Source organism: Strigops habroptila, chromosome 4 (assembly GCF_004027225.2).
Source record: "Strigops habroptila isolate Jane chromosome 4, bStrHab1.2.pri, whole genome shotgun sequence".
NCBI lineage: Eukaryota > Metazoa > Chordata > Aves > Psittaciformes > Psittacidae > Strigops > Strigops habroptila.
In genome coordinates, this window is record NC_046358.1 from 11,877,115 (window position 1) to 11,900,860 (window position 23,746).

General features: G+C 55.0%; 1 protein-coding gene across 4 annotated transcripts; it reads right to left on the reverse strand.

Moving 5' to 3' along the window:
* Positions 1–3,732: 3,732 nt before the first annotated feature.
* FRMD6 (FERM domain containing 6) lies at positions 3,733–22,979 on the reverse strand. 4 transcript variants are annotated; one of them, XM_030484883.1, is made up of 14 exons: positions 22,895–22,979; positions 14,494–14,669; positions 13,646–13,736; positions 13,246–13,388; positions 12,475–12,551; positions 11,633–11,819; positions 10,308–10,463; positions 9,442–9,507; positions 9,277–9,345; positions 8,916–9,090; positions 7,822–8,157; positions 7,581–7,706; positions 6,777–6,868; positions 3,733–6,657 (listed from the first exon to the last, which is right to left on the reverse strand). In XM_030484883.1, exons 2-14 carry the CDS (start codon positions 14,590–14,592, stop codon positions 6,373–6,375), a joined length of 1,902 nt encoding a protein of 633 aa, XP_030340743.1. In that variant the 5' UTR covers positions 14,593–14,669; positions 22,895–22,979; the 3' UTR covers positions 3,733–6,372. The 4 variants fall into 4 exon arrangements, with proteins under 4 accessions (XP_030340743.1, XP_030340744.1, XP_030340739.1 ...); XM_030484884.1 differs by lacking the exon at positions 22,895–22,979 and adding an exon at positions 22,642–22,723 and having other exon boundaries at positions 13,309–13,388; XM_030484879.1 differs by lacking the exon at positions 22,895–22,979 and adding an exon at positions 22,642–22,723.
* Positions 22,980–23,746: the final 767 nt, after the last annotated feature.

Genomic DNA, 23,746 nt, shown 5'->3' on the forward strand with positions numbered 1-23,746 from the left:
ACCCTGCCTCAGTCCCTCTCCCTTTCTCTGCCTATGCCCATGTCCCTGTCCTGGTCTCTGTTCCCATCCCTGCCTATTTCTGCCTCAGTCCTTTTCACGGCCCCTTGTTCCTCTTCGGCCCGCTCCAACATTCTCCCAACCCTGAACCCCAGACATGCTACACACCAACCCCACAACCACCTCACTCACCCCCTGTACCCATCACATATCCTTCACCCACACTCTATACACCCCTCATCACGCACCCTGAACCCCACACTCCCCCCACCCATCCCTTCCCTCTCCCCTCCTCCCCCCCATCTCTGAATACCCCATGTTTGGGGGTCCCCTCTTCTATCCCCTGAGCCCCCTAAGCCATCTGGCACTCACACCTCTGCCCCGACCACACAGCCCAAATCCCTGTCACACCCAGACCCCTTCATGCCCCTTGAGACCGTCCTAGCTCAATAATTCCCTACCTGCCTCTCCAAGGCATGGCTTTGGGAACACCCATCACGGCATAGTTTGTATTTTCTTTTTAATCCAGGTGAGCCTGCATGCCCGTCTTTTAGGATTTCATGTGGAAGATTTTGAAAGCACAAGGGAGTTGGTGAGTGCTGGTTGGGTTTTGTGTAAGGCAGCCTTTTCCTTTCCTCCATCTGCAGCCGGAAACATCTGTAGCCAGCCCAGCTGTACCTTGGCTGTACCGTGGCTGTACCTTCAAGTCTGCTCTCTGGAGTGCTCAACAGCCCCACGTTACACATATATACATTGAAAGTAGTCTCATGTGCCCCTGGGCAGGGGGCACAGCAGAGCTGGGGTGCAGCACAGGCCCCCAAAACAGGGCACTGCAAGCTGTGCCAGTGCACACCGCAGCAGCAGCACTGGGATGCAGCTCCCCGAGGGCACGGGCATCCCGCAAAGGGTGACAGCAGCAGCTCCCCGGGGCCGCAGCGGTGGGTGAGAGGGGCTGCGTGTCACCCCCCCGCTGGCCAGGCCCCGCAGGGTTCCCGGCAGGGAGGCGCTGGCTGCCATGGCTGGGTTTCCCGTCCGGTTTCCACAGCAACACTGATGTCTGGTTTCCTTGCAGGGCACAGGAGCTCAGCCCTGCAGAGCCCACCCCAGCTGCCCCCGGCGCCCTGGCACCCCCCCACACACTCTGGGCAGCACCCAGCATGGGGCCAGCGATGGCAGAGTCCTCCCACCTCAGACACGTGGACCCCAAACACTATGCAGGGTACATGCGATGCTGCACTAAAGGAGGTGTTGCACCCAATGATGATTTCAGGTTGCAGAAGGTCCCCAGGCTAAAGAGGCGCGAGCACACGGGGTATTTCTGTAATTATCACCAATTAGTCATTGGTGTATGATTGGGGTGATGTTGAAGGGTGTGTCCAGCACTGCTGGCTTGGAAGGGCTGATAAAAGGAGGATGCTCTGTGAGGTACCTGCCTGGGGAGAGCCATCACTGTGTAATGCTGGAGAGAGCACCGCCTGTTGTCATCTGGTAGCAAAACTTAAAACCAAAAAAGGATACTATTGCAATATTCCCCTTTTAAAGCGCATTTTGCACTTGGCTCCATAAAAGTGGCATTTGAACGTTGTCACCCTACAAATCCCAAGTCTTTGACCACTCGAGCTGCCATGAAATGGTGACAGGAGATGCAAAATCTGGAAGTGGAGTGACTGGAGATAAAATGGCCCAAGCGCAGCCTTCGTGTGAGAGCTTAAACTCATGAAATGGTTAAGGCAGAGCAGCAGAAGGGCTGCCAGCACCAGGGAGCATCCGAGGGAAAAGGCCAGCATGGGTGCAAGGCTGCCTAGGGACACACCGCCGGGATGGGAACTGGAGGACCTTTCCCCCCTGGGGACCTCTCCCTTAGTGGGATGAAGGAGGAGAAACAGAGGCCAAGCCACCAAACGCCGGAGGGGAATTCATTCAAGGCCTAGCTGAGGGTACTAGCCTTTGCTAAAGACAGTCTATGGGGAGGAGAGAGCCCCCTCCCCTCCCTCCCTCCTGAGCAGCAGGGCTGGCTCATGCAAAAAAACATTCAACATCTGGTTTTAGGAAAATTGAAGGGTTTTATAGGCCAAGGATGAAATCTGGAGGCTATACTTAGTAGCAGACAATGCAGTCCCCATCCCAGAAGTCACTTGCTCCCTCGTACTCCTCCCTCCTGCGTGAGGCAATCAGCTGCCCCAACAACGTCTGGTGTTATCAACAATTGGGCACCAAGACCCGTGGCCGCCCCACAGTCAGCACCCGCCTCGCTGAGGATGAGGGCTAGTTTTAGAGGACAAAGGGAAATCACTGGTAATATGCAGTTATTTTCGGAGCCCAAAGAAAAGGCACAGGATGCTCCACCGTGTACGCTGAGGGTGTCAGGGGAGGGAGGCAGTGGATATACCCCACAGCAGAGGTGCACAGTCCCAAATCTCCATCCCCATCCCTCTCCCAGGGTGCTTGGAGGAGGGATGGATGGCAAAGGCAGGCAGGCTCCAGCGCAGGTCCCACGGGTGCCCCAGATTCCTGTGGGTGGTGGTAGCCCCCATGGTACCAGCATTAGGGTGGCACAGGGTCACATCCAGGTCTGCAGCATGCTGGGAGAAACCAGTCAGGAAGCTTTACTGGTGCTGCTTCCCCAAGGGAGAACTGGATCTTCATCCTCTGCAGAAAATCAGGATTTTGCTCCTAGTAACGGTGAACTCCTCACATCAGGCAGCCTTTATCTTCGCTACCACTTGCATCTTAGCAATTAGGAGTGGGCTGGGTGTGAGGGGATAAATATGCTGAGGATCAAGAGATGCTCAGGAAACTGGGAAAGAGGATGTGGAAAGGTTCTTTCCTACCCTAACTATTCTATGATTCTATGATTCTGTTAGTACCTTACACAACAGCTTTCCTTGGCTGGAGGAAGTAGGTGCCAGGATCAGCAAACCTGGCAAAATGAAGAAGAAAAGAGCTGGCTAATTATGTTCTGAGAAGTTTAATTAGCACTAGTGGCATGGGAAATAGGAGGGTGGCCCTGCGTGTTGGAAGGGGAAGGCTGCAGCACAAACCCTCTATCAGAATCCCCACTGGAGAATCCACACACTTCACCCAAAAACATCGAATCAGAAAGAGAAAATGAAGAGTCTCCCCTGCCCAGGCACTCACAGAGCGTGGGGCCTTGGGTAATCCCCACCATGTGCCTCAAGAGGAGGTGGAAGCTCTGACAGCATCCTCATGCTCAGCCCAAGGACCGATGCCATCCCGGGCTCTTGGGCAGGATCCTGGTCAGGATCACATCTTTAACATGGTGAAGCTTCCTCCCTTGTGGAAACTCACCTGGGTGCTGCTCCCAAACACCCATCCCATCCTCCCTAAGCAGAGCCTGCTCCACGCAGAGGAGGGAAAAGAGGGGATTAAAGAGCTGGAGCGCAGCAGGGCAGAGGACCACCTCCCTCAGCGCACTGGTGACTACTCTCTCTCCCACTGCCCGAGGTGGGGAGCCAAGCCCCAGCAGGCTGGGTTGGGGAGGACCAGAGCTTGGGGGGCCTGGGGACAGGCTGGAACTGGTCTTCCCTTTCCTAGAAATCACCAAAAACCAGGATTGAAAGGATCAGCCCATCAATTCCCCCACCAGAGGCTGCTGCCTTTACCTGTTCTGCAGAGCCAGGTGATGCTGGAGCAGAGTACTGCATTCGTTAAATTCATCCATTGTTTCATCACTCACTTCAGCCTGGCAGCATTTTAAATCACCAACAGTCAAAGTAATGCAAACAACTGTCACTTTATTGTCATTTCCAGCTGTACCGCAAAAGGCACACAACAAACTTCATTGGTACAAAATAATTTCACTGCGGGGTTTTCGTGTAGTTTTCCCTGTGTTTCCCTTTTGCAACACAGTCACTGGCTCTCCCATCGCCCTGATGGGAAGATCCTTTCACAGAAAGGACTATTTCGTTCGTGCAGACAGATAGCTCATTACTGCAGGGGGAGCGGCACGAAGGGCAGGCGGACATGGCCACCCTGTCCCCCGCAGGACCCTGCAGCCACCCTGGCCACCTGCGGAATAAATGTCACCTCTGTGTCCCCCTGCTCCCTCGCATGGCCCCGCTCCCATTTGCCCGGGGATGAGCTCCATTGCTGCCCTCCTTATCACCCCAAATCCCGCTGGGACACTTTGTTCCAGGTTCAGCTACGGGATAATGGAGCAGGAGAAGAAATGGAGAACCCCTGGTTTAGCTGCTCTCCCCCCGCTCCCTCCCAGTGCTTTCTGAACAGCATTGAGCATTTCTTTACACAATTTACCCTTTTTCTCCCTCCAGCTATGTGTTTTGCAGAGCAGCGGGCGAGTGTCCCATGGAGGGCACCCCAGGCTCGCTGGTGGAGGGGTGCCAGCAGGACTCCCCAGCTGGGTGCTGCAGCCCCACTGCCTCACAAGGGCTGGTAGATGGGAAAAAAAGAGGCTGGGGATGAATTTAGGGGATTTTCCTGACCATACCAGCCCATGCATGGCAGACACAACCACCCGGCAACCACAAAACCAGATGTGGACAGGGGTCTGGAGTGGGGCTGCTGCTAGCAAATCCAGGCATCCCACACTGAGATGTGGTACCCACAAATGAGGCTTTTGGGGTGTTTGCTGGGGTCCCCCCAAAACCAGAACAGAGCACATAGCCCTGAGCCCCCTAGGCAGCATCCCATCAGCTGCCCTGGGCAGCTTTAGGGGATATAAAAACCAGCTTTTGGGGCCACCATCTGCCTGCTTGCCCTGCCAGCATTTGGCTGTCTATTATTTCCAATAATATCCCTTGTGCCAGGTGACATCAAGTGCCAGGATAGGGACATGCTGTGCCTGTGCTACAGCCCCAAAGTGCAGGGCCACAGCAGCACCTGAAGCTCTCCCCTACCAGCTCCTGTATCACAGTAACACTGAGGGGTTTTGCACTGTGCCAATAGCCATGCTCCATTTCTTTTGGTACCAGTTCTCCCTTCTTGGCTCCCTCCCCCAACATTTTTTATAAAAATAAGATTGTGCTTATTTATAAAATAGTATTTTTTCCGTTAAGAAAAGTTTCCAGTTAAAAAAGGGTGGTATATCAAAATATGGCAAAACTTTGGCTGTCAATCACTAAACTCTAATTAAAAATATCGACTAAAAAGGCATTGTGCTGTGAGTATTAGCTGCTGTAACGCTTCACCCTCCGGTACCGATAGTAAATATTACATCTGGGCAGGCTGGCTTCCCTAGGACACACTCAGAAGCCGCCCTTGGGTTTTTCTAGCACATCACCAACATCCTTTAGCAGAACTATTTGAACTGTAAGAAACTTAAAGATGCATGAAAAGCCTTGGTAAAATACAACGGAGACTGCGCCAGGAAGAGCCACAATTACAATGCGGTTGCATACATATTTTTCTCAAGATGAAAGTCTACTTTCTCACCTTAGTGCTTAGAAAAAAATATGATTATTTATATGGTTCATTAAAGAAGAGAGGCAGATCTTTTGTATAAAAGGTATTTTAGGGCAGAAGTAAAATGCAAATGGGTCTATAAGATCCAGACATATATAAACATACATACCTTGATATATTTATATATGTAATCTCTATATATTCAAAGTCTGGGATGCATCATTGCAATATTTTTACAGATGACCTATTCATTTCCATCCTCCTTTGCTTTTGGTTTTCTTGTGTGAGTTTTTTTGGGTTTTGGGTTTTTTTCCTCAAAATAAAAAAGAACAAAAATGAAGCTGCAAATGGCTCTGAGAGCTCCCAGCCACCTTGCTGGGACAGCTCTGGCCTCACCTCCAGCACGTGGTTTTGGAAGAACTGGGTTGATGCTCTGGTTGATGCCACTGGCCATGCCTTCCTCCACGGTTCGTCACCCGTGCCCAGGAATCCCCAGCTGGTTATTGCTTGATTCTCCCTCCCCATACTGGCCTTTAGGGTATTTACATTTCTTTGGCTTGACTTGAACGCAACAGTCTGGCACTTTCTCTCCAGCATCGGCTGCCACCAAGCCACCACCAGAGCCACCGGCAGCACTGAGGATGGATGGGGGCAAAGAGAAGAGGCCACCTCGCCACGAGGCAATGAGAAAACACGGGTTGGCTTCTGCTAGCTCAAACAAGTCGTGCTTCTCCCAGTCGAAATAAAACAACTTGTGTTTGGCACAAACTCATCCAGAGGAGAAAGGATGCTGGGGGACTGCCAGTGGGACTCTGCCATGCCTGGGGGACTCCATCCCACCCACTGCTGGGGCGATTCTCCGAGTTTCCACGGCCTCGGCTTGCAGGGAGAGGTGTGGGGTGGGGGAAAGGCGACATTGATGGCCCCAATGCAGGGCAGGGAGCCCCAGCCTCCCCTCAGGGGGCGGGCAGCTGGTCCTGCCCCCTGTGGTGCTCAGACGACAAACTCAGGGACTTCATCATGGGTGAGATCCAACGAGAGGTATTTGCTGGTTCTTTTGACGGGGAAGGTCTCCTGGATATTGATGCACTGCTGGGCCAAGCAGCCATTGCAGTAGAGCCCTTCCTCCTCCAGCCCATGGGCACAGCCGAAGGTGTAGCTCTGGGCTGTGTCCTGGCAGAGGTTGGCCAGTTGTAAGAAGTCCTTCTGGTAAAGCCGAATGTCATCCAGGCTCAGGCTGTGTCGGTCCGTTGATGTCTTCGGTTTCCTGCATGTTGTCTGCGCAAAGCAGAGAGGAAGCTCAGGACCTCATGGGGAGCCAAGGGGGTCAGGGAAACCCAAGACCCCAGTGCCAGCAGGGCTTCAGGTCTTCCCAAAGCCTCGCCAGCACCACGTACCTGGGGTAAGGAGTCAGTGCTCTGTCCCCGCAGCTTCACCACTGTCTCCGAGGAGCTGGAGGTGGAGGAGCTGATCTCTTTCACAATAAGCCCTGCACAGTGGAGAGAAAAGGATGCAAAGGTTATTTATCTCAAGGCTTCTCAGCTCTCTTGGGATCCGTGCCTGCTACCCCCGGGGGCTGGCCCTTGCTTTGTGACAAAGGCACCCTCAGCTTGATGGGATGCTTCACCCCAACAGCTCCACTTGTAACCAATGTTACCTACAAAGCATCCCTAATTTGCAAGAAAATGGCATCCAAAGCTGTCCCCAGGGAGCCTGGCACCCCAGAGACCTCCCAGGAGCTCCCAGCACAGAACTGGAAATGCAGGCAACTCTCTGGGCACAGCTCTGGAGAAACCAGGCTCACATATGTGATGACAGTGCCCATGCTCATGGGAACAAGTGAGGAGTTGTCATAAAAACGAGAGTGGGGCCATCAATTGAGAACCCCAATGAAATTATGCCCATCATCTGTGGGCAGCTCCTGCCGTCTCCAAACCACCCGTCGAGCCTGGGCACACACCCCTGTGCCACGGGGCGGCAGCACGGAGCATCAGTCCTGCTCCGAGTCGAACCTGCACCTTTCCCATGCAACCCCTTTTTTTTGTAGTTTCACCAAATTTACTCCATCTCTCCTTCAACCCGCAGAGCAAACGGCTTTTCCCGGTGTCCCAAATGGACGGCTCGGGCTTATTTGCTGTGCTGAAAACCAAAGCTGTGACTTGCATTGGGGAATTGGAAAATAAAAGCGGACACTGCCTTACCTGAGTGCCCATTGAACTTGCGTGACAGCAGCATGTCCTCCGTGATGTAGACGCACATGTCAGGGCTCACATCCATCTCACCAGCCTGCTCCAGCTCCCGGGGGTCATCCACCAGCATCTCGATCTCTGCAGGCAAGGATAAGATGGGACGAGTCACTGATGTGCACCTTCAGAGCACCCTCCAATCCCAGTTACCTGGTGAGACCCAAGCTGGAAAGCCCATGCTTAGCTGGTGTCTCACCATCATCCTGGGAGTCCTCCTCCAGCCGGTCCTTCCCACCGCTCTCCACCCCAGAGGTGTGGGAGCTGCCATGGCTGGTCATGGAGCTGCAGGTCTTCAGCTTGCGGTGGGCGCCAGCGCCCGAGAAGCCATCCTCGGGCCCCATCTCCCTGGGTTTGGGATCGGTCTCGATGCCTGAGGTGTGGGAGCTGCTGTGGCTGGCAGTGGAGTGCCGGGACAGGCGCTTGTGCCGGACGCTGCCGGCGCTGCTGCCGCTGGCCCGCGAGCGCTTCTCCAGCTGCTCCATGTCCAGGTCGAGGGTGTCGCTGATGTACGACTCGCGGTACTGCTTCTTCTCTGCAAGGCCAGTGACATGCTGTCAGCACCACATGTGCCTGCACCACAACCCCCTGGGGCACCCTGGTCCCCAGGGGCACTGTCACCCAAGCCCAGCAGGGTGGCACACCAGGAGCCAGTCCTGTCCCGGTAGCACTTGGGGATGGTGGGGTGGGGAGCCTCAAACTTGCTGTGCTCTGTGCTGTGCTGTCCCTCCAAAGTAGGAGGAGGAGAAAGAGGAAGAAGAGGAGCAGCAGGAAGAGGAAGAAGAGGAGGAGAAAGAAAATGAGGAGAAGGTGGAGAAAAAAGAGGAAAATGAGGATGAAGGTGAGGAGGAGGAGGAAGAAGATGAGGAGGACAAGGACAAGAAGAAGATGAAGAGGACAAGGAGAAACAAGATGAGGACAAGGAGAAGGAAGAAGAAGAGGAAGAGAAGGGGAAGAGGATGAGGAGGGGTGGAAAGAAAAGGCAGAAGAAGAAGATCTTACACTTGCACAAGGGCTTTCTGAGCTTGGAGATGAGACATGGGGCACTGGGAAGTGCTGCACTGAGGCAGTGGAAGGAACTGGGCCATCAGGGACCACAGCAGGGCTTGAGGGTCTTTGGGCACCCAGCCAGCCAGGAGAGGCCGGTCAGGGCCAGGGCGTGCTGACGCATAGCTGAGGGGGACAACGTGGGGACAGCCAACCCCTGACCTGCTCCCAGCCATGGGGCTGGCACAAGGACCTCATACAGACAGGAGCTGGTGCTGGTGGGATTCACACCCCGGGGGCACCTACCCTCATTCTCCTCCAGCTTGCGGACCTGGCGCAGGATGGGCTGCAGGTTCATGTAGAGCCGGTGGCTGCTGCTGAGCAGCTGCAGGAGGTGGCGGGAGCGCAGGGGGCAGCCCGTGTAGTAGATGAGCTTCCTGGCCGAGGGCAGCCCATCCGGCAGGATCTCAAACTTCTTGCCCTGTGTGGGAGAGAGAGGATGTCAGCCCCAGAGAGGAAAATACTCCTGCTGCAGCCCACATATCAACCCCTTCACCCCGACTGCAATCACGCCACTTGAGGCGTTGTGTATCAACAGCCCATGTCCAAATCAGAGCCCAGGAGTGACACGGGCAGAGATGCTCTGCCTGAGGATGGTGGCACTCACCACGAACACCAGTTTTCCCACGTTTGTCCAGGGGAAGTCATAGAGCAGCTGCTTTTCTTCATCCAAGTTCTGCAACAAGAGAACAGGCAGGCCCGGCTGAAGATGCTGGCAGGGGCTGCCCACGCAGGGAGGGGGCTGAGCCATCGCCCTCCCTCAGCTGCCTACCTGGAAGATCTGGATGCCCCGTGTCGTCAGCCCCAGTGTCAGGGAGGCCTCAACCTCCCTTTTGTCCTAAAGGAGGAAAAAATAAATCATTTGCAGCATGGAGAAATCTGCTGCTCCCCTCCAAGCAAGTTATCCTCCTATAATCACCCCACCTCCCATCCAGCAGCAACAGCCATATGTGGTAGGTTCCACATTAATCATAGAATCATTTAGGTTGGAAAAGACCTTTAAGATCATCAAGTCCAACTGTTTAATTAATGATGCACACACACCGCCTGGTCGCATCCTCTCACAAGTTCCCAGTCTTGCACTGGGAACTTGCACTTGCCACCCCATCTTAAGGCTCTGGAAAAGCAGTTTAACCTCAGAACACTTGGAAGGACCTTCAGAAACAGAGCTGGGGCACTTTTATGCTTGAGCCCAATCTGCTCCTACACCAGCACACTTTGCTCTCCCAAAGGTTTCTTTTCTCTAACTTAAGGATGTTATAGAACGGTTTGCGAAGCACTAGCTCCCAGCACCCAGCAAAAAAAATCGCTCTGTTCCCAGGAGAAAACCCCACCATATATTTCTGAAGGAGGGGATACCAAAAAATAAAATCCCAGAAACCCTTGAGCTGCTTTCCCACATCCTGGCCACCTCTCGCCTCTCCATAACTTGTAGAAAATGGCAGGACTATATAAAGCTGCATCTCCCTGCCTGTTGGAGCAAAACACTGCCCTCATGACTGCCCTGCTAAAGCCAGCGAGTGCTAACTCAAATGCAGCTCTTCCCAAAATACCTTAGAAATCGTTTGGCAGTTGCTCCTTTCAGTAAAAAGCAGCCCCAAATGCAATCCCCAGCCTCAGCTCATGGCCGGGCCTTACCTTGTACAACCTGTAGTAGTGCACAGCCACATCATCCAGCCGGACAGCCTCCTTGATGTACTTGAGGTGGGCTTCAGATGCTGTCAGAGCAAACTGATCTTTGTGCATGTTTGGGACATGCTTCAAGATGTAGTCCTTGCCCCTCTTTGAAACCACCTGTTTGGAGAAGAGACTCTTGTTCAGGGGAGCTGCCTGGGGCCGGATACCAGCCCTGGCACTCCTGGACAGTGGCAATTTCAAGGGAAAAGGGAAATTGGAGCAATAGGCTTCATTATAGAGACCTGCAAGCAAAAATAAAATAGATACAGGAGCCAGCAACTTCTGCCAGCAGGAGTTCCCACTGGGAAATGCACATTAGCGCTGCGTGCCTGCCCCTGGAGCTCACATCACTGGTGACACCAACGCCAGGGCAGGGAGAGCCATGCACAGACCCCATGCATGTTCCCCTTAGGAACATGGCCCTGGGCCATCGCTCCTCAGTGACACATGTGAAAAAAAGAGAAGCTGGCAGATTTGGGGTAAAAACCCAGAAAGCACATAAAGCAGGCAGTGGTATCTAGAACTTTATTAACCTTCCGCTTGCCAGCATCCGCTGGTAGCCCTGGCTGTGCGGAACCACAGGGGATGTTCAGCTGTTTGGGGTCCAAGGGCACATCCCATGCAGCTGTGAAGCTCTTCACCAGTCCTCTCTAACCAGTTTATTATCTGTCTGGTAATGAACAGACTTGGTTTTGGGTACCCTGCACTGGCGGGCACCATGTCCTTGCTGTGGGGTCCCAGATGGGAGCTGCGTGCCACTACTGTGCCATATAGGACAGGACCACTCTCTACTCCTCTCCTGCACAGAATCATTGGGATAGCATCGCCCCAGCACCCAGCTCTGCCTGGTGGTTGGAGGTGATGTGAGGCTGCGTGTCACCCTGTGCTCTGCCTCAGTTTCCCTCCAGAACTACCCCAAGAGCTGCCGTGGCTGCTGCTGGCATGGAGGACAGCAGCTCCTAAAGGGCTGCACCTGTTGATGGTGGGACAATGCCGTGATGGCACATAGCATGCAGGGAAGCCCTTGTGAGCATCCCTGCAGTGCACAGGGAAATCCCCACCAGCGGAATGAGCTGCCCCAGCCACCACACCAACCCCAACCCTCCCTGCCCACAGCTATTTGCAGCCCCGCAGTTGTCAGAGGTTATTAATAACTGGGACTAAGCCAGAGATAGGGAGGTAGCAGGAACGCTGGCTGCCTGGGAAGCCTCTCAGCAGCCCAGCATCAGCAGCCTCATGGGGATTCACATGAGCTCAGAGCGGGGACCCCATCATGGCTCACTTACCCAGGCAGGGAAATAGGCTTCGGGCTCGAAGTACTTCCCGTAGTGCTTGTTGCGCTTGAAGTCACCCAGGTCAGCTTGGAGGGCGAAGGCAGTGAGGAGGAAATAGGCTTCCTCGCGCAGCACACACTGCGAGTGCAGCACTTGCTTCCGCAGGTGCCAGTAGTAGTAGTAGCGTGCGGTCCGGTCACTGTGGGGACAGCAGAGGATAGAGGAGAGGAGAGGGGAGCCAGCAGGACACCCACTCATGACCAAGACCAGGAGGTGGGAGACAACTCTGGCACCTTCCTCCCAGTGGGAAGATCTTACAGAGGGAGAGCAGGGCTGGCTGCTCAGTCACTTGCTCCCTTTCCCCCATTCATTAAAGCTGGATCCCATTAGGTGGTGCAAAACCACAGCTATTTTGCTGTGCTCAAATTTTCAGCCAGTGGCTCCTGCAGGTGAATATCCCACCAAAACCATCCCCACGGCGCTGCAGATGCCACCGTGTCCCCACGCACCCAAGACCCTTAAAATTGTTTTTTCCCCAAAACAGGATGTGAAGCTCCCACCTGGCCACAGGCACATGTGTGAATTAAAATCAGGCTGTGTCCTGGGTTAAGCTCTGATAAAACCCTAAGCACGAAGTCCCCAGCCCCGCAAAAGGCTCCATCATGGCTGGCTGGGAGCAGTGTCCCCATGTGCTCTTGCATGGCAGGCGGCAGAAGCAGCCGCTCGGCACCCAGCCATGAACAGCCTCAGCTTTTGGGATGCCAGCAGCATCTCTGGGTGCCCCCCCGCCAGCAGCTGACCCCACTGAGCCCGGGTGGGTGCCCACCACGGTGGGATGGCTGGGTGCACGCTACCTGATCAGCCTGCCGTTTTCCACGTAGTACTGCACTCGGAAGTGGATGATCATTGGAGGGCCAAACTGGTCTATCCCCTGGAAGGAGGAGATTTTCAGGGCTCCTGTGCAGACCCCAGCATCGTGCCCCAGCCCCTCGCCTTGGCTCGCCCAGGGCCAGGTCCGTCATGGCCACCCTTCTGCCCCCCACAAAAAAAGCCACAGGGAAGAGTTCACTTGCTAACACTGCTCACATTTTTTTCCTGAATTAGAGTTTAAAACCCTTTTTCTTTTCTCCCAGCATGCTGAAGCACAAAGGGGATTTGGATTTAAAGAAGCAGGAGGCTGGGTTTGAGACCTCTGGGGGGGCTGCAGCCCCCAACTGCTGCTGCTGGCCCTCTTCCACCCCTCCTAGCCCATCACCCACCAGCCCCAGCCCCAGTGCCAGCACAGAAGCCTTCGCACCAACCCAATCGGCACATTGCCTTGAAATAATTAAAAGGTGCTTTGGGAGGAAAAACCTCAAACACTCGATTTTAGAAACCGGAAGAAAGGACAGCTTAAAATTTCTGCTGAAGTATAAGGAAGTAAGGGAGGAAAAACTCACAGCTCCAGGGTGGGGAGCATGGAGGACGCGTCCCCAGTGGGGGCACACAGTGGCACTTGCAGTGACAGTCATCAAGCATTATCCAGGTTTCACTCACTTTGCATGCCCGTCCTCCCACCCCGTGCAGGCTAACAGCCAAGTGCCCCCTCCCACCCCTCGGCTGCATTCCCATCTCCTGGAAGTGACCTGCGACGGGGACAGAGGTGGCCTTACTGCCGTCAGCTCTCCATGCAAGACCTCACCGCTGACCTTGCTGGCCTCCTTCTTCCACTCCTTAGGGCAGTACTTGTAGAGTTTCTGGGCCAGGTCCATGTACACGTGCTCATTGTCTGAGTGGGACAGAGGTGGCATCAGCATCCCCAGTGTCGCCCCCGCATCCCGCCAAGCCCTGCCCTGACCCATCAGTGGGTGGTCCATAACCTCCCTGTCACCTAACAAGAAGCCACCAAAGGGCTGGGTAAATTTGTACCCACATTTGGACAAACATGCACCCCTTACCCGTGGGCATCGTGCCTTGACGAGCCGTGATGGCACTGGGCTGGACCAGCCATGGGCACTGAACCCATGGCATAAGCCCTTGACTTACTCTGGATGACGCTGAGCCCGAAGAGGTGACAGTCCTTCAGCCTCAGGAGGTCACACACCTGCACCAGCAATTCGTGGCACAAAATCTTCACCTGCAAAAACCCACATGGTCCCTGCTGCATCTGCGTCTGAGCCAGGCAGGCACCAAACCTCCTGCAGGGTCCTCAAGCAGGAGCAGGGGGGTGACAGGCTGGGCTGTGGGGCTCATTATTCCATGGGGCCAACATGGAAGTCCCCAAAAGCAGGGTCCCATCCTGGGGTGCAGGACCAGAGCTCTCCCTGAGATGAGATGCACAGGGCAGATGCATGGGGCAGCCTGAGAGCAGTAGGGTGTGGTGGAGAACTCACTGCAACCAGCCCGGCACCAGGGAGATGGCTTTGGGGCAGAAAACAGAATATTGGTGGTGGTGAATTAAAAAAAAATTAAAACGGGGAATTTCACATTTCATACTACATCCAAATCAGAGCCAAACCCCCTCTGTTTATTCGCTGGGTTATGAGAGGCTGAACTGCCATCCACAATGGACATGTGGGGTGAGGACAGAGGGAGGAAAGACTGCCCGCTCCACATCATGCTGCCTGGTGGGATGACATGCAGCAGGTCACCCACCCAAAATCACAGCTCTGCCAGCAGCACACCGAGTCGAGAGGAAGCAGGAGAGCGTAAAACGCAGCCATAGTCTTCAGGGAGAATAACTCGTGTGCATTTCTCTGGCATGGCAAGAGCAGGCAGGCTCCAAATTAAAACCAGAAGCAAAACCAGAGCTTGCAAATGCACCCGGTTGCAAGCCCCCAGGTGTGATGAAAACATCGGTGCTCAGGGTTTCCCTGGTCCTTGTGCTGCCTTACATTGATGATGATGTTGAGGGAGTCGTCGTTGGGGAGGAAGATGCAAACGCTGCGGCGGTCCTGCATGACTCTGTTGTTGTGGAAGGTCAGTTTGTTCATTGTGGTCCGGGCTCTGGGCAGGCAGTGGGCACCTCACCAGTGGGCCGGGGTGGCCTCGGTCCCCGCGGGCGCCATCCCTGCAGGCGAGATGGGGGGCTGAGCCTTGTGCATGGCACCCCCAGCTTCCCACACCCCGAGGCAGGCATCCTTCCCACCCATCATCATGATCCTCTGGAATTGGGGCGTCCCCCAAAACCCCTGCATGCACCCCACCATGGCCACCCTGCATCCCAACCCCGGCGCTGCGGTTAGGGCAGAGCAGGATCACAGCCGTGCCCAAAAAACCTGACCCAGCAGTTTTACTCTCCCGGCTCGAATTCAGATAAACCTCAGAAAAGGCTTTCCTGGCATAATTAAAAAAAATAGAAGCCTATCTGCTGGGAACAAACCCGGCTCTGCCGGAGAGGAGCAGCACGGCAGCATGGGAGGTTTTGCTGCCAGCAGCAGAAAGGCAAGGGGCCACTGCCGGGTCTCACAGCAGGACCCCTGTCTCCCCTCCAGCATCATTCCCCCCACCTCCAGCTCTTTACGGGGGTTAAATAAAACAAATACTAATGGTGATTTGCAGATGGGAATTGCTGTCTCTTGCCATTTCCCAGCATTCGCCTAAATCTGTACTGGGGCCGAGGGGGTGAATCTGTCCTAGCACCAACCCCAGGCAAGTCTTATTTTCAAGGGCAAATACTCCTTAAGCATTTTTTACCCCACTACTATTCCCAGGGACACAAGCACGCACACGACACCATGAGCAAGGATTTTTAAACTCTAAACTAGTTCACCCTTTTCCTAACCCATAGATTTATGCTGGCACCGAGGACAGTATAGTGTCTCCCTCTCCACCAAATATTTGCTTTGGTCTAAATGAAAATGCCTTTGGCTTCCAAAACAGTTTAACTTGCATATTTGTACAGCAGGGAAAAACGTGCCCTGAGGTGACTTTTTGTTTGGTAGTTACTGGGGTTTTGCAGAAGTTGGGAAATCCAGAGGTGATGCTCTCTTGCTGTGCCTCTGGGTTTGCACCACTGAGGCTTTGTGCAGCTGTGCAGAGTAGCTGTGCATTGCACCCACGTGTCATGGCCATGTATTGCATCTGTGCATTGCACTTGTGCATGGTGGCCCTGCACTGCATCCACGCAGCAGCCATGCTTCATGGCTGTGCATTGCATCTGCGTTTCGTGGCCATGTATTGCATCTGTGCATTGCAGCCATGCATTATGGCCGTGTACTGCATCCATGCACCACAGACATGCATCAGGGCCATATGTTGCATCTACGCATTGCATCTATACATTGCTGCTGTGCATGGCACCATGCATCATGGATGTGTATTGCATCCACGCATTGTATTTGTGCATTGCATTCATGCACTATGACCATATGCTGCGTCTCTGCATTGCATCCATGCATCATGGCCATGCACGGCATTAATGCATTGTAGCAATGCATTGTGGCCATGCATTTAATCCATGCATCACAGATGTGCATCGTGGCCATGCACTGCATCCATGCATTGTGGCAGTGCAGAATGGCTGTGCCTTGCAGCTGTGCATTGCATCTATGCACTGTGGCCATGTACTGCATCCATGCGTTGCATTTGTGCGCTGCATCCGTTCATCGCCACTGTGCCCAGACACGATTGATCCCAACTGGGAGCAAACAGCGCAGCAGACGGGTTGGTTTCAAGGTTCATTAAAAATCACAGCGGTGAACAAAATGGGGCTGAAGGTATTTGGCAAACATCCTGGCTGCAGCCGGGCGCCCGGCAGCTCTTGTGCACCAACACGGGGCTGGGCGTGAAGCAACCTGCATGGGCCATGGTAGGGAGTGCCCAAAGCAGCTGTGCCCTGCAGCACCCTCCAGCACCCTCCGCACCCTGCTCCCACCCAAAGGTCTCTTGCAGCCCCAATGGGTGCAGGACAGCATCATGGGCTCACGACTACAGCCAGAGGCACAGCCCACCCTTGATTTACTGGTAAACCCATCACCAGGAGGTTATTCTCTGCTGCCAACATCACGGCATCACCCCGCACACCTGGGGCCCCGCAGCATCCCTGCAGCGGGAACAAGCAGCTGTTTGGGAATGGGTGCCTCCTCCACCACTGCCTCTGCACCAAGGTCTGCTCACAGTGGGATCCCTGAGGAAAACACCTTCTTAAGAGTATGTGGAAATGAAACTAAGTCTTCAGGGTGCTGGCAAAAACCCCAGTGTCACAGCTCATCACCTCACTGCCTCCAAACTGCCTTTAAACGTCAGGCAGGAGCTGGGCATCAGGCCCCACTGTGCAGCTCACGGGTCCCTCGGGAGAGCTTCCCCACAACACCACACTGCTCTTGGCACTCCCGGGACTGTTCATCCCCATGCCAATCAATACATTTATTCCTCCTCCTGCAGCATGAATTGGTCCCTGAGCATTGGGAATTAAAACACATGAGTTGGCATCAGCAGAGCATGGGCATCGTGCACCTTGGTGGGGACAGCACTGCCAGAGCCAAAGAAAATACTCCCTCAGCAGCAGCTCTGCAGAACCCTACCTCCAACAGCAAGTGAAACACAGGAGAGAAAGAACCATATATTTTGTTATTTGTGTAGAAAATGCTGCTGCTGAATGAGAACACCCCATGAGACGACCACATAGGGTACCACAGGGGAGGACAGTGGCTTTGTGAGACCCTCTCATCTCCAGGAGCTCCCCCTGGGGCTCTGCCAGCTCTCTGCGAGCTGGAGCTGTGGCAGATTTAGTAAGTGGGCACAAAAAGCCCCAGCCAGGGTGATGTGCCTCCAGCAGCCTCAGCCAGACGCCGGCAAATTCTTTCCGAGCATCTGCTGCTCATTCCTACAATGTCAGCTTTGACTCCCTGGGACCCCGTGCCGCTGCCCTCAGCAAGTCGCTCCAGCGCAAGCGCTGTCATGAGGCACAAACATATCCGGCTCCAAGCTGGAAAGACCCTGGATTGCAGGGAGAGCCCCCCTGGAACGCCACGCTGGGGTGGTGCCACAGGTCACCCCACAGCCAGAGCGAGAACCTCCACCCTGGGCAGTTTTGCAAAGTTGACTGGAGCAAAGTTGACTGGAGAAAACACTAGGAATGAGGACCCGGGCACAGATGAGCCTCCACAGTGCCCAGAGATCCAGGTCTTCCAGCTGCATTTTCCCTGCTACAGGGAAAAGAGCATTAAGGAAGCATAGGAAGGCATTGCAAATGCCTTATGTGCTTTGTAACTCCAGGACGATGCAGAGAAAATTCCTCAATCCACCGTGGTTTTCAGCCCAGGTTGCTGCAGTACCATCTCCCTCCCTTGTACTTTTGCCATGGGATAAATCCCGTCGCAAAGCTCTGCTGTAAAGAAAACATCATGCAATAAACCTGCAGGCCTGGAAAAGCAGCTCGGGCTGCCGCTGCTGACTCGGCGGGGGATTTATTCAGTACGGGGTCCTGCAAACACGGCCAAGGGCAGGCAGAGGCTGGGCCCAGTTCAGATGGAGGTGCTGGAGCAGCGTGCCAGGCTCTCTCATAGGAAATATAAATTTGGATGCAATTCCAGGGTTGGGGATTTAACATCGCTTGAACTTGCCGGCTGAGGTGGAGTTTTCTTCCAAAGAAGCAAGTGCGCAGCTTCTGTGCACGTGAAGCCAGGCTGGTTTGCATGTGCAGCATTTCTCCCCCACTTCCACACATTTAATCGCATCTAAAAGAAGCCTGTGGATTTGGGTCAGGTTTGTACCCCCGTGTTACCCACCAGACCACTACGGTGCCAACTGCTCAACCCAGCCACGATCTCCAGCCCCCAAGCAGATCCAGCCCATTTCTCTGTAACTCAAATTCACCCCCTTGCCAAAATAAACAAAATAATTTTTTAAATAAAAAATTCTGCCCTGTCAGGTCTCTAACCCATTACCAGGCTTTTGTTCCAGCCCTCCCAAGTCACAATAGGGGTGAGGGAAGGGATTCCGCATGGGACCCACACGTAGGCACAGGCCGTCCCGCAGCAAGAGGCTGCCCGAAGTGCAGAGCAAGATGGGAAGATGAATTCACAGGGCAGGAATTTCTTGTTTTTAAGAGTTTAGAGTCGGTTTTACTCCACATCACAGGGCGCAGGTATGCATGAGCTGTTATTACAAGTTTTAAGGCCGTCACTTAATGCAGCTTCTACTAACCCAAAAGCTAGATTAATTCCTGCTTGTGGTTGCCCCGTAATTAAAATTGTCTCCAATTCTTCATGAACTCAACAGTTTCCTCCTAATGAAGAGAGGCAGATGAAAGAGACCTTCACTGGGAAAAAGGACTCGGTTATAAATATTACATTACTTCATCCGCCACAAAAGCTATTTGGATGTTGGAAACTCAGCCTGGGCAGCCAGGGGCCAGCCCCACCAGCCCCAGCAGATGCCCCTAAGTGCTGGAGGTATCCAAAAAGCCTCTGCAAGGAAGGTTCCCCCAGGAGCTTGCCTCTCTCCACCTCTGCAACAGTCCTTCTCTTCCCCCTCTTTCTCTTCCTCCCCTTCAGCTGCTGCAATGGGACAACAGCAACAAGATGAGTGGGTGCTGGGGACACCCGAGGGACAGCCACAAAAGGCCAAGACAAGTGCATCATCCCCAAACTGGGATAATGGCCCCTCTGTCCTCTCCTGTTTGTGCTGCAGCTGCAATCACAGCCAGCACTGGGGACGAGCCCCGTGGGACATCACATCAGCACATGGGGAAACATGGGCTGAGCCACAGCAGCTCGGGAAACCGCTCCCCCAGCCCATCCTTTTGCCATGCTCTGAGCAGGATCCGGCCTGGAAGTGCTGATTTGCCATCTGACTGTGACTTACAGCAGAGCCACCACAGGCCTCTTGGTTCCCTTACTTTGGTGCACTAAAATATAAATAAAGCCGCCCGACCTCCGCGAGGATGCATACAGAAATGGATTTCGCCTGGCACAGGCTCCAGCGAGGGAGGGACGGCGCCTGCTCTTCCTCTTCCCTCTTCTGCTATGGAACCAGCCCCTTCCATTTTATTTCCTTCCGGCAAACTTCGCCTGAGCCTTCAGGACTAGAGTATTATCTGCTAAGAGCATCCGCGGCATCACGACTGGGTTGGGGAGCGACTGTTCTCCCCAGTCTGGGTCCAGATCCTGTCCCTGCCATGTTCCCGAGGGCTTTATGAACCGTTCCCCAGCAGCACCAGTAACAAACCCAAACCCCCCAGTGCTCAGGTGCCACTCCGGGACTGCAGGCATCCCTCCAAAGGATGCACGTGAAGCATTGCCTTTGCTCCCCTCTCCTTGGCCAGGCTGCAGCCCACACTACCAGCAGCATCCATAAATCCTTGGGGATTTGGCCCTCGGCCTTGGCTGTGGGATCCCTGGACCACCAATCAGCCTAAGGGCCAGTGTCACCATCCCACATCCCCGAGTTTCCAAACCATGGACCTCCCTATTTAATAACCCCCACCCAAGATGCTCTGGCCCTGGGCAAACCCTTCCTTCCCAGGGGAAAGCACTTTTGGGTAGCCTCATCCCTGACACCCCGCTCCCAGGCACACTCCCATACATGGGATCAGTGCCCAAACCCATCCCCACTCTGGGGAACATGCAGTGCTTTGTGCACATGGGGAGGGGTTATAAAAAAAAAGATGCAAAGCACTCTGCACTGAGCTAAGAGCCCGAAAACCAGCTCCATTTTATGCTGAAAGGCACATAACCGTGCCTGGACCATCCAGAGCCCCGCAGCGTCCTCGCCTCCAGCTCCATATCCCGCAAAACCAAGCCAAAACCAAATTACTTTCTTTTTTAACCCTGGAGCAGGCAGAAGGGGATTTGCTCTCCCCCGGCAGTGCCGCTCTCTGCTTCTCTGGCTGGGAGAGCCCCTCAGCCACTCCGGAGCCTCCATAAACTTCCCTGCCCCAGCAGCAAGGGGGAAAAAGCTTTTTTGTTGTTGTTGTTTGAGAAATATCCTAAGCCTGCTTTTTCAGACAAGGCCAAAAAAAAGCATAAAACTCAATTAAGAAGCAGGCAGATATTTTAACCACCACCATCATTTGTATACTCCATCTGGAGTCCAAAGGCTGCCTTTTTTTTTTTTTAGCAGGAGGGAGCTGACATCATCTTAATTTGAAATTCACATTTATTTTTACATCTGGTCTGAATTAATCTGTTTCAGCATACTGACTTTCATGTAATGGAATAATTGCTTACAGACTCGGGGTTTAAAGAGCCTGAATAAACCCAGTTTAAAAAAAGAAATGCCCCTACAAAACTATAGTAAAAAGCCAGTACCTATAACCAAACCCCAACATGCCTTCGGGACTGGGAGTTTTAAACGAAACAACATCGCTTTCAAGCAAGAGAGCTCAAATTAATCCCTGCTCCATCCAAGAATCAGAGAGGGCAAGTGAGCCCCATGGAAAAACACCAACACAAACCAGCCCGGGAATTAGGCAGAGCGGCAAAGCTCCGCATGCCCAGCTCCACCAGCGCCACACCGAAGCATCACTGGAAAAGCAGAGTTTGGCTTAGAGATAAAAACATCCTCATGACCAGAAATGCATCAGCCACGAGCAGAAAAAAGCAACGACAGCAAAGGTGGTGGGGGCTGGGGGCACGCGGGGCCGGGCACTGCCTTACTCCCACGTGCAAGTCAAAGGACATGGGAACACCATGCGTGGTCCTGGGAAACCTCAGCCCCAATTTCCTTGCTGCCACAAGGGCACGATGTCAGCTAAAGCCCAATTGAAGAGCTGTGTGGGTTTATCCTCGCCACTTCCAGAACCTGGTAGGGACTCGCATCCCCAGTGGGACACTCAGAGAAGACCATTAGTGCCACTATCAGGTACTGGCTTGCACACCGAGCCACAGCACCCCCATGGCTGACCCATGGGTGAGTGGGGCCCATGGACAACCGGGTCCCACAGGTGACTGTGACCCAGAAACAGGAGGATCCACGGGTGAGAGGATCCATGGGTGAGGGGACCAACAGATAACAGGACCCATGGGTGAGGGGTCCCATGGGTAAGTGCAACCCATGGGCAAGGGGACCCACAGAAAAGAGGTCTCACATAAAAAGAGGACCTGCAGGTGAGGGAACCCAACGGTGAGTGTGGCCCACGGGTGAGTGTAACCCATGAGCAAGGGGTTACACAGACAAGAGGATGTGTGGGTGAGTGTGACGCAGGGGTGGAGAGCCCTGCAGGCAAGGGGACCCACGGGCAAGTGTGACCCAGGCGTGAGGTGATCTGTGGGCGAGTATGACTTGTGGGCAAGTGTATCCACAGGCAAACGGACCCATGGGCAAGGCAACCATGGGTGAGTGTAACCCATGGGCAAGGGGACCCACTGGTGAGTGTGACCCATGGGTGACGGGACCTGTGGATGAAGGGACACACGGGCAAGTGTCAACAAAGGGATCCATGGGTGAGTGCGACCCAGGGGTGAGGGGTCCCATGGGTGACAAGATGCTTTGGCAAGTGTGACCCATAAGCAAGAGGTCGCAGGGGCAAGGAGATCTGTGGGTGAGGGGGTCCCAGATGTAAGAGGGTCCCAGGGGCGAGGGGACCAGTGGGTAAGCGCAACCCAGGGGCAAGACGTCCCACGGGCGACAGGACGGTTGGGTGAGTGTGAGCCATGACCAAGGGGTCCCTGGGATGAGGCGTCCCGCAGACGAGGGGACCCGCGGACGAGCGCGACCCCGGGGCGTGCAGAGGCCGCGGGTGAGGGTCCGGCGGAGCCGGGGCCGTGGCGAGGCGGCGGCGGGCGGGGGTCCGCGGGGCAGCCCGGCCGCTGTGCGTTCGCCTTCACCTCCCCGCGGGCGGCGGGCAGAGGAAATGACTCGCATTCCTGCAGCCGGAGCCTCTCGCACTTCTACGGCTCCAACTCATCCCCCAAGCGCAACAAGCAGCCGCGCCGGCCCCACGACACCCCACGCCGGGCCCACCCGCGGCAGCACCGGGGGGGGGGCCGCACCGGGACGCGGTAGCCCCGCCGAGCCGAGCCGGGCCGAGTTAAGCCGAGCCGGGCCGGGCTAAGCCGGGCCGGGAGCGCGTTGCGGGGCGCCGGGCACGCACCTACCTGCGGCTCCGGGGACCGCGCTGCCTGCCGAGCAGAACCGAGCCGTGCCGTGCTGAGCCGTGCCGTGCCGAGCCGAGCCTAGCGGAGCCGTACCCAGCCCAACCCGCCGCCGCCCCCGCCCCTTCCCGGGCCGCACCGCCCCGAGCGCACCGGCACCGCCTCCCGCCTCAGCGCGGTTCCCGGGACAGCGAGGGGGAACCGGGTGGCCCCGGCGAAGGGACGCGAGCAGCCCCGCAGGGAACGGAGCACCTACCCCCGGCCCCCGGGAGGGGACTCGAGCATCTGCCCTGGAGGTGGCGCGGGTAGTCGGGCACACGCACCCCACCTCCGGTCCCGGGAGGCTCGGGTTCCCGTGGGGGAACACTGCTCGCAAGAGACCAGAGCATCCCCTGGGGAGGGCACCGGTCCTGGGGGATCTGAGCATTTCCGGGGGGGGGGGCCAAGCCTCTCCAGAGAACTTACCCACCCAGACATACCCGGAGAGAGGAGCTGAGCATCCTCCTGGGGCAACCTGGGTATCTCCCAGGAAAGGGATTCACGTGTCCCCACTGGGGACCCAAGCATCCCTGGAGAGGGGGGCCCAAGCACCCGCTGCACCCAGCCCAATATCCCCAGCCCTGGCTGTGCCGCTGACATATTAAGCTAGTACTTTGGAGTTGGGTGGAGGCAGGAGCAGAAGTAGGGCCAAACCCTGTTCCCATTAAGGCCCCTGCTGACGGTCTGGCAGCTGAGTTAAAAGTCAGTCGGGCACATTCACGTGAGGGCCAGTGCTTGCTCGGCACATGTAACAGAGCTAGCGCACACACAGGTCGCTCCATAGGTGACCCAGGACAGGAATAGCAGCAGCACCACCACCATAAATTAGCAGCAAAGCATCTCTGAGTCGCTGCTTCTTCAGAAGTGCCATCTGGTGAGATTGTTTTTGGAGTAGTTATTTATTCATCACTTTTAAGCGTCTATAGGCATTTTTGAGGATGACCTGCGAGGCCGGCTCTGCCCCCGCAGTCTCTACGAGGCTCCGGGAGAGAACAGCCGCTTGTTCCCAGACCTAAATAAAGAGCAGCTCTGCTGCGAATACCCTGACACTTATTTCTGAAATCTGTTT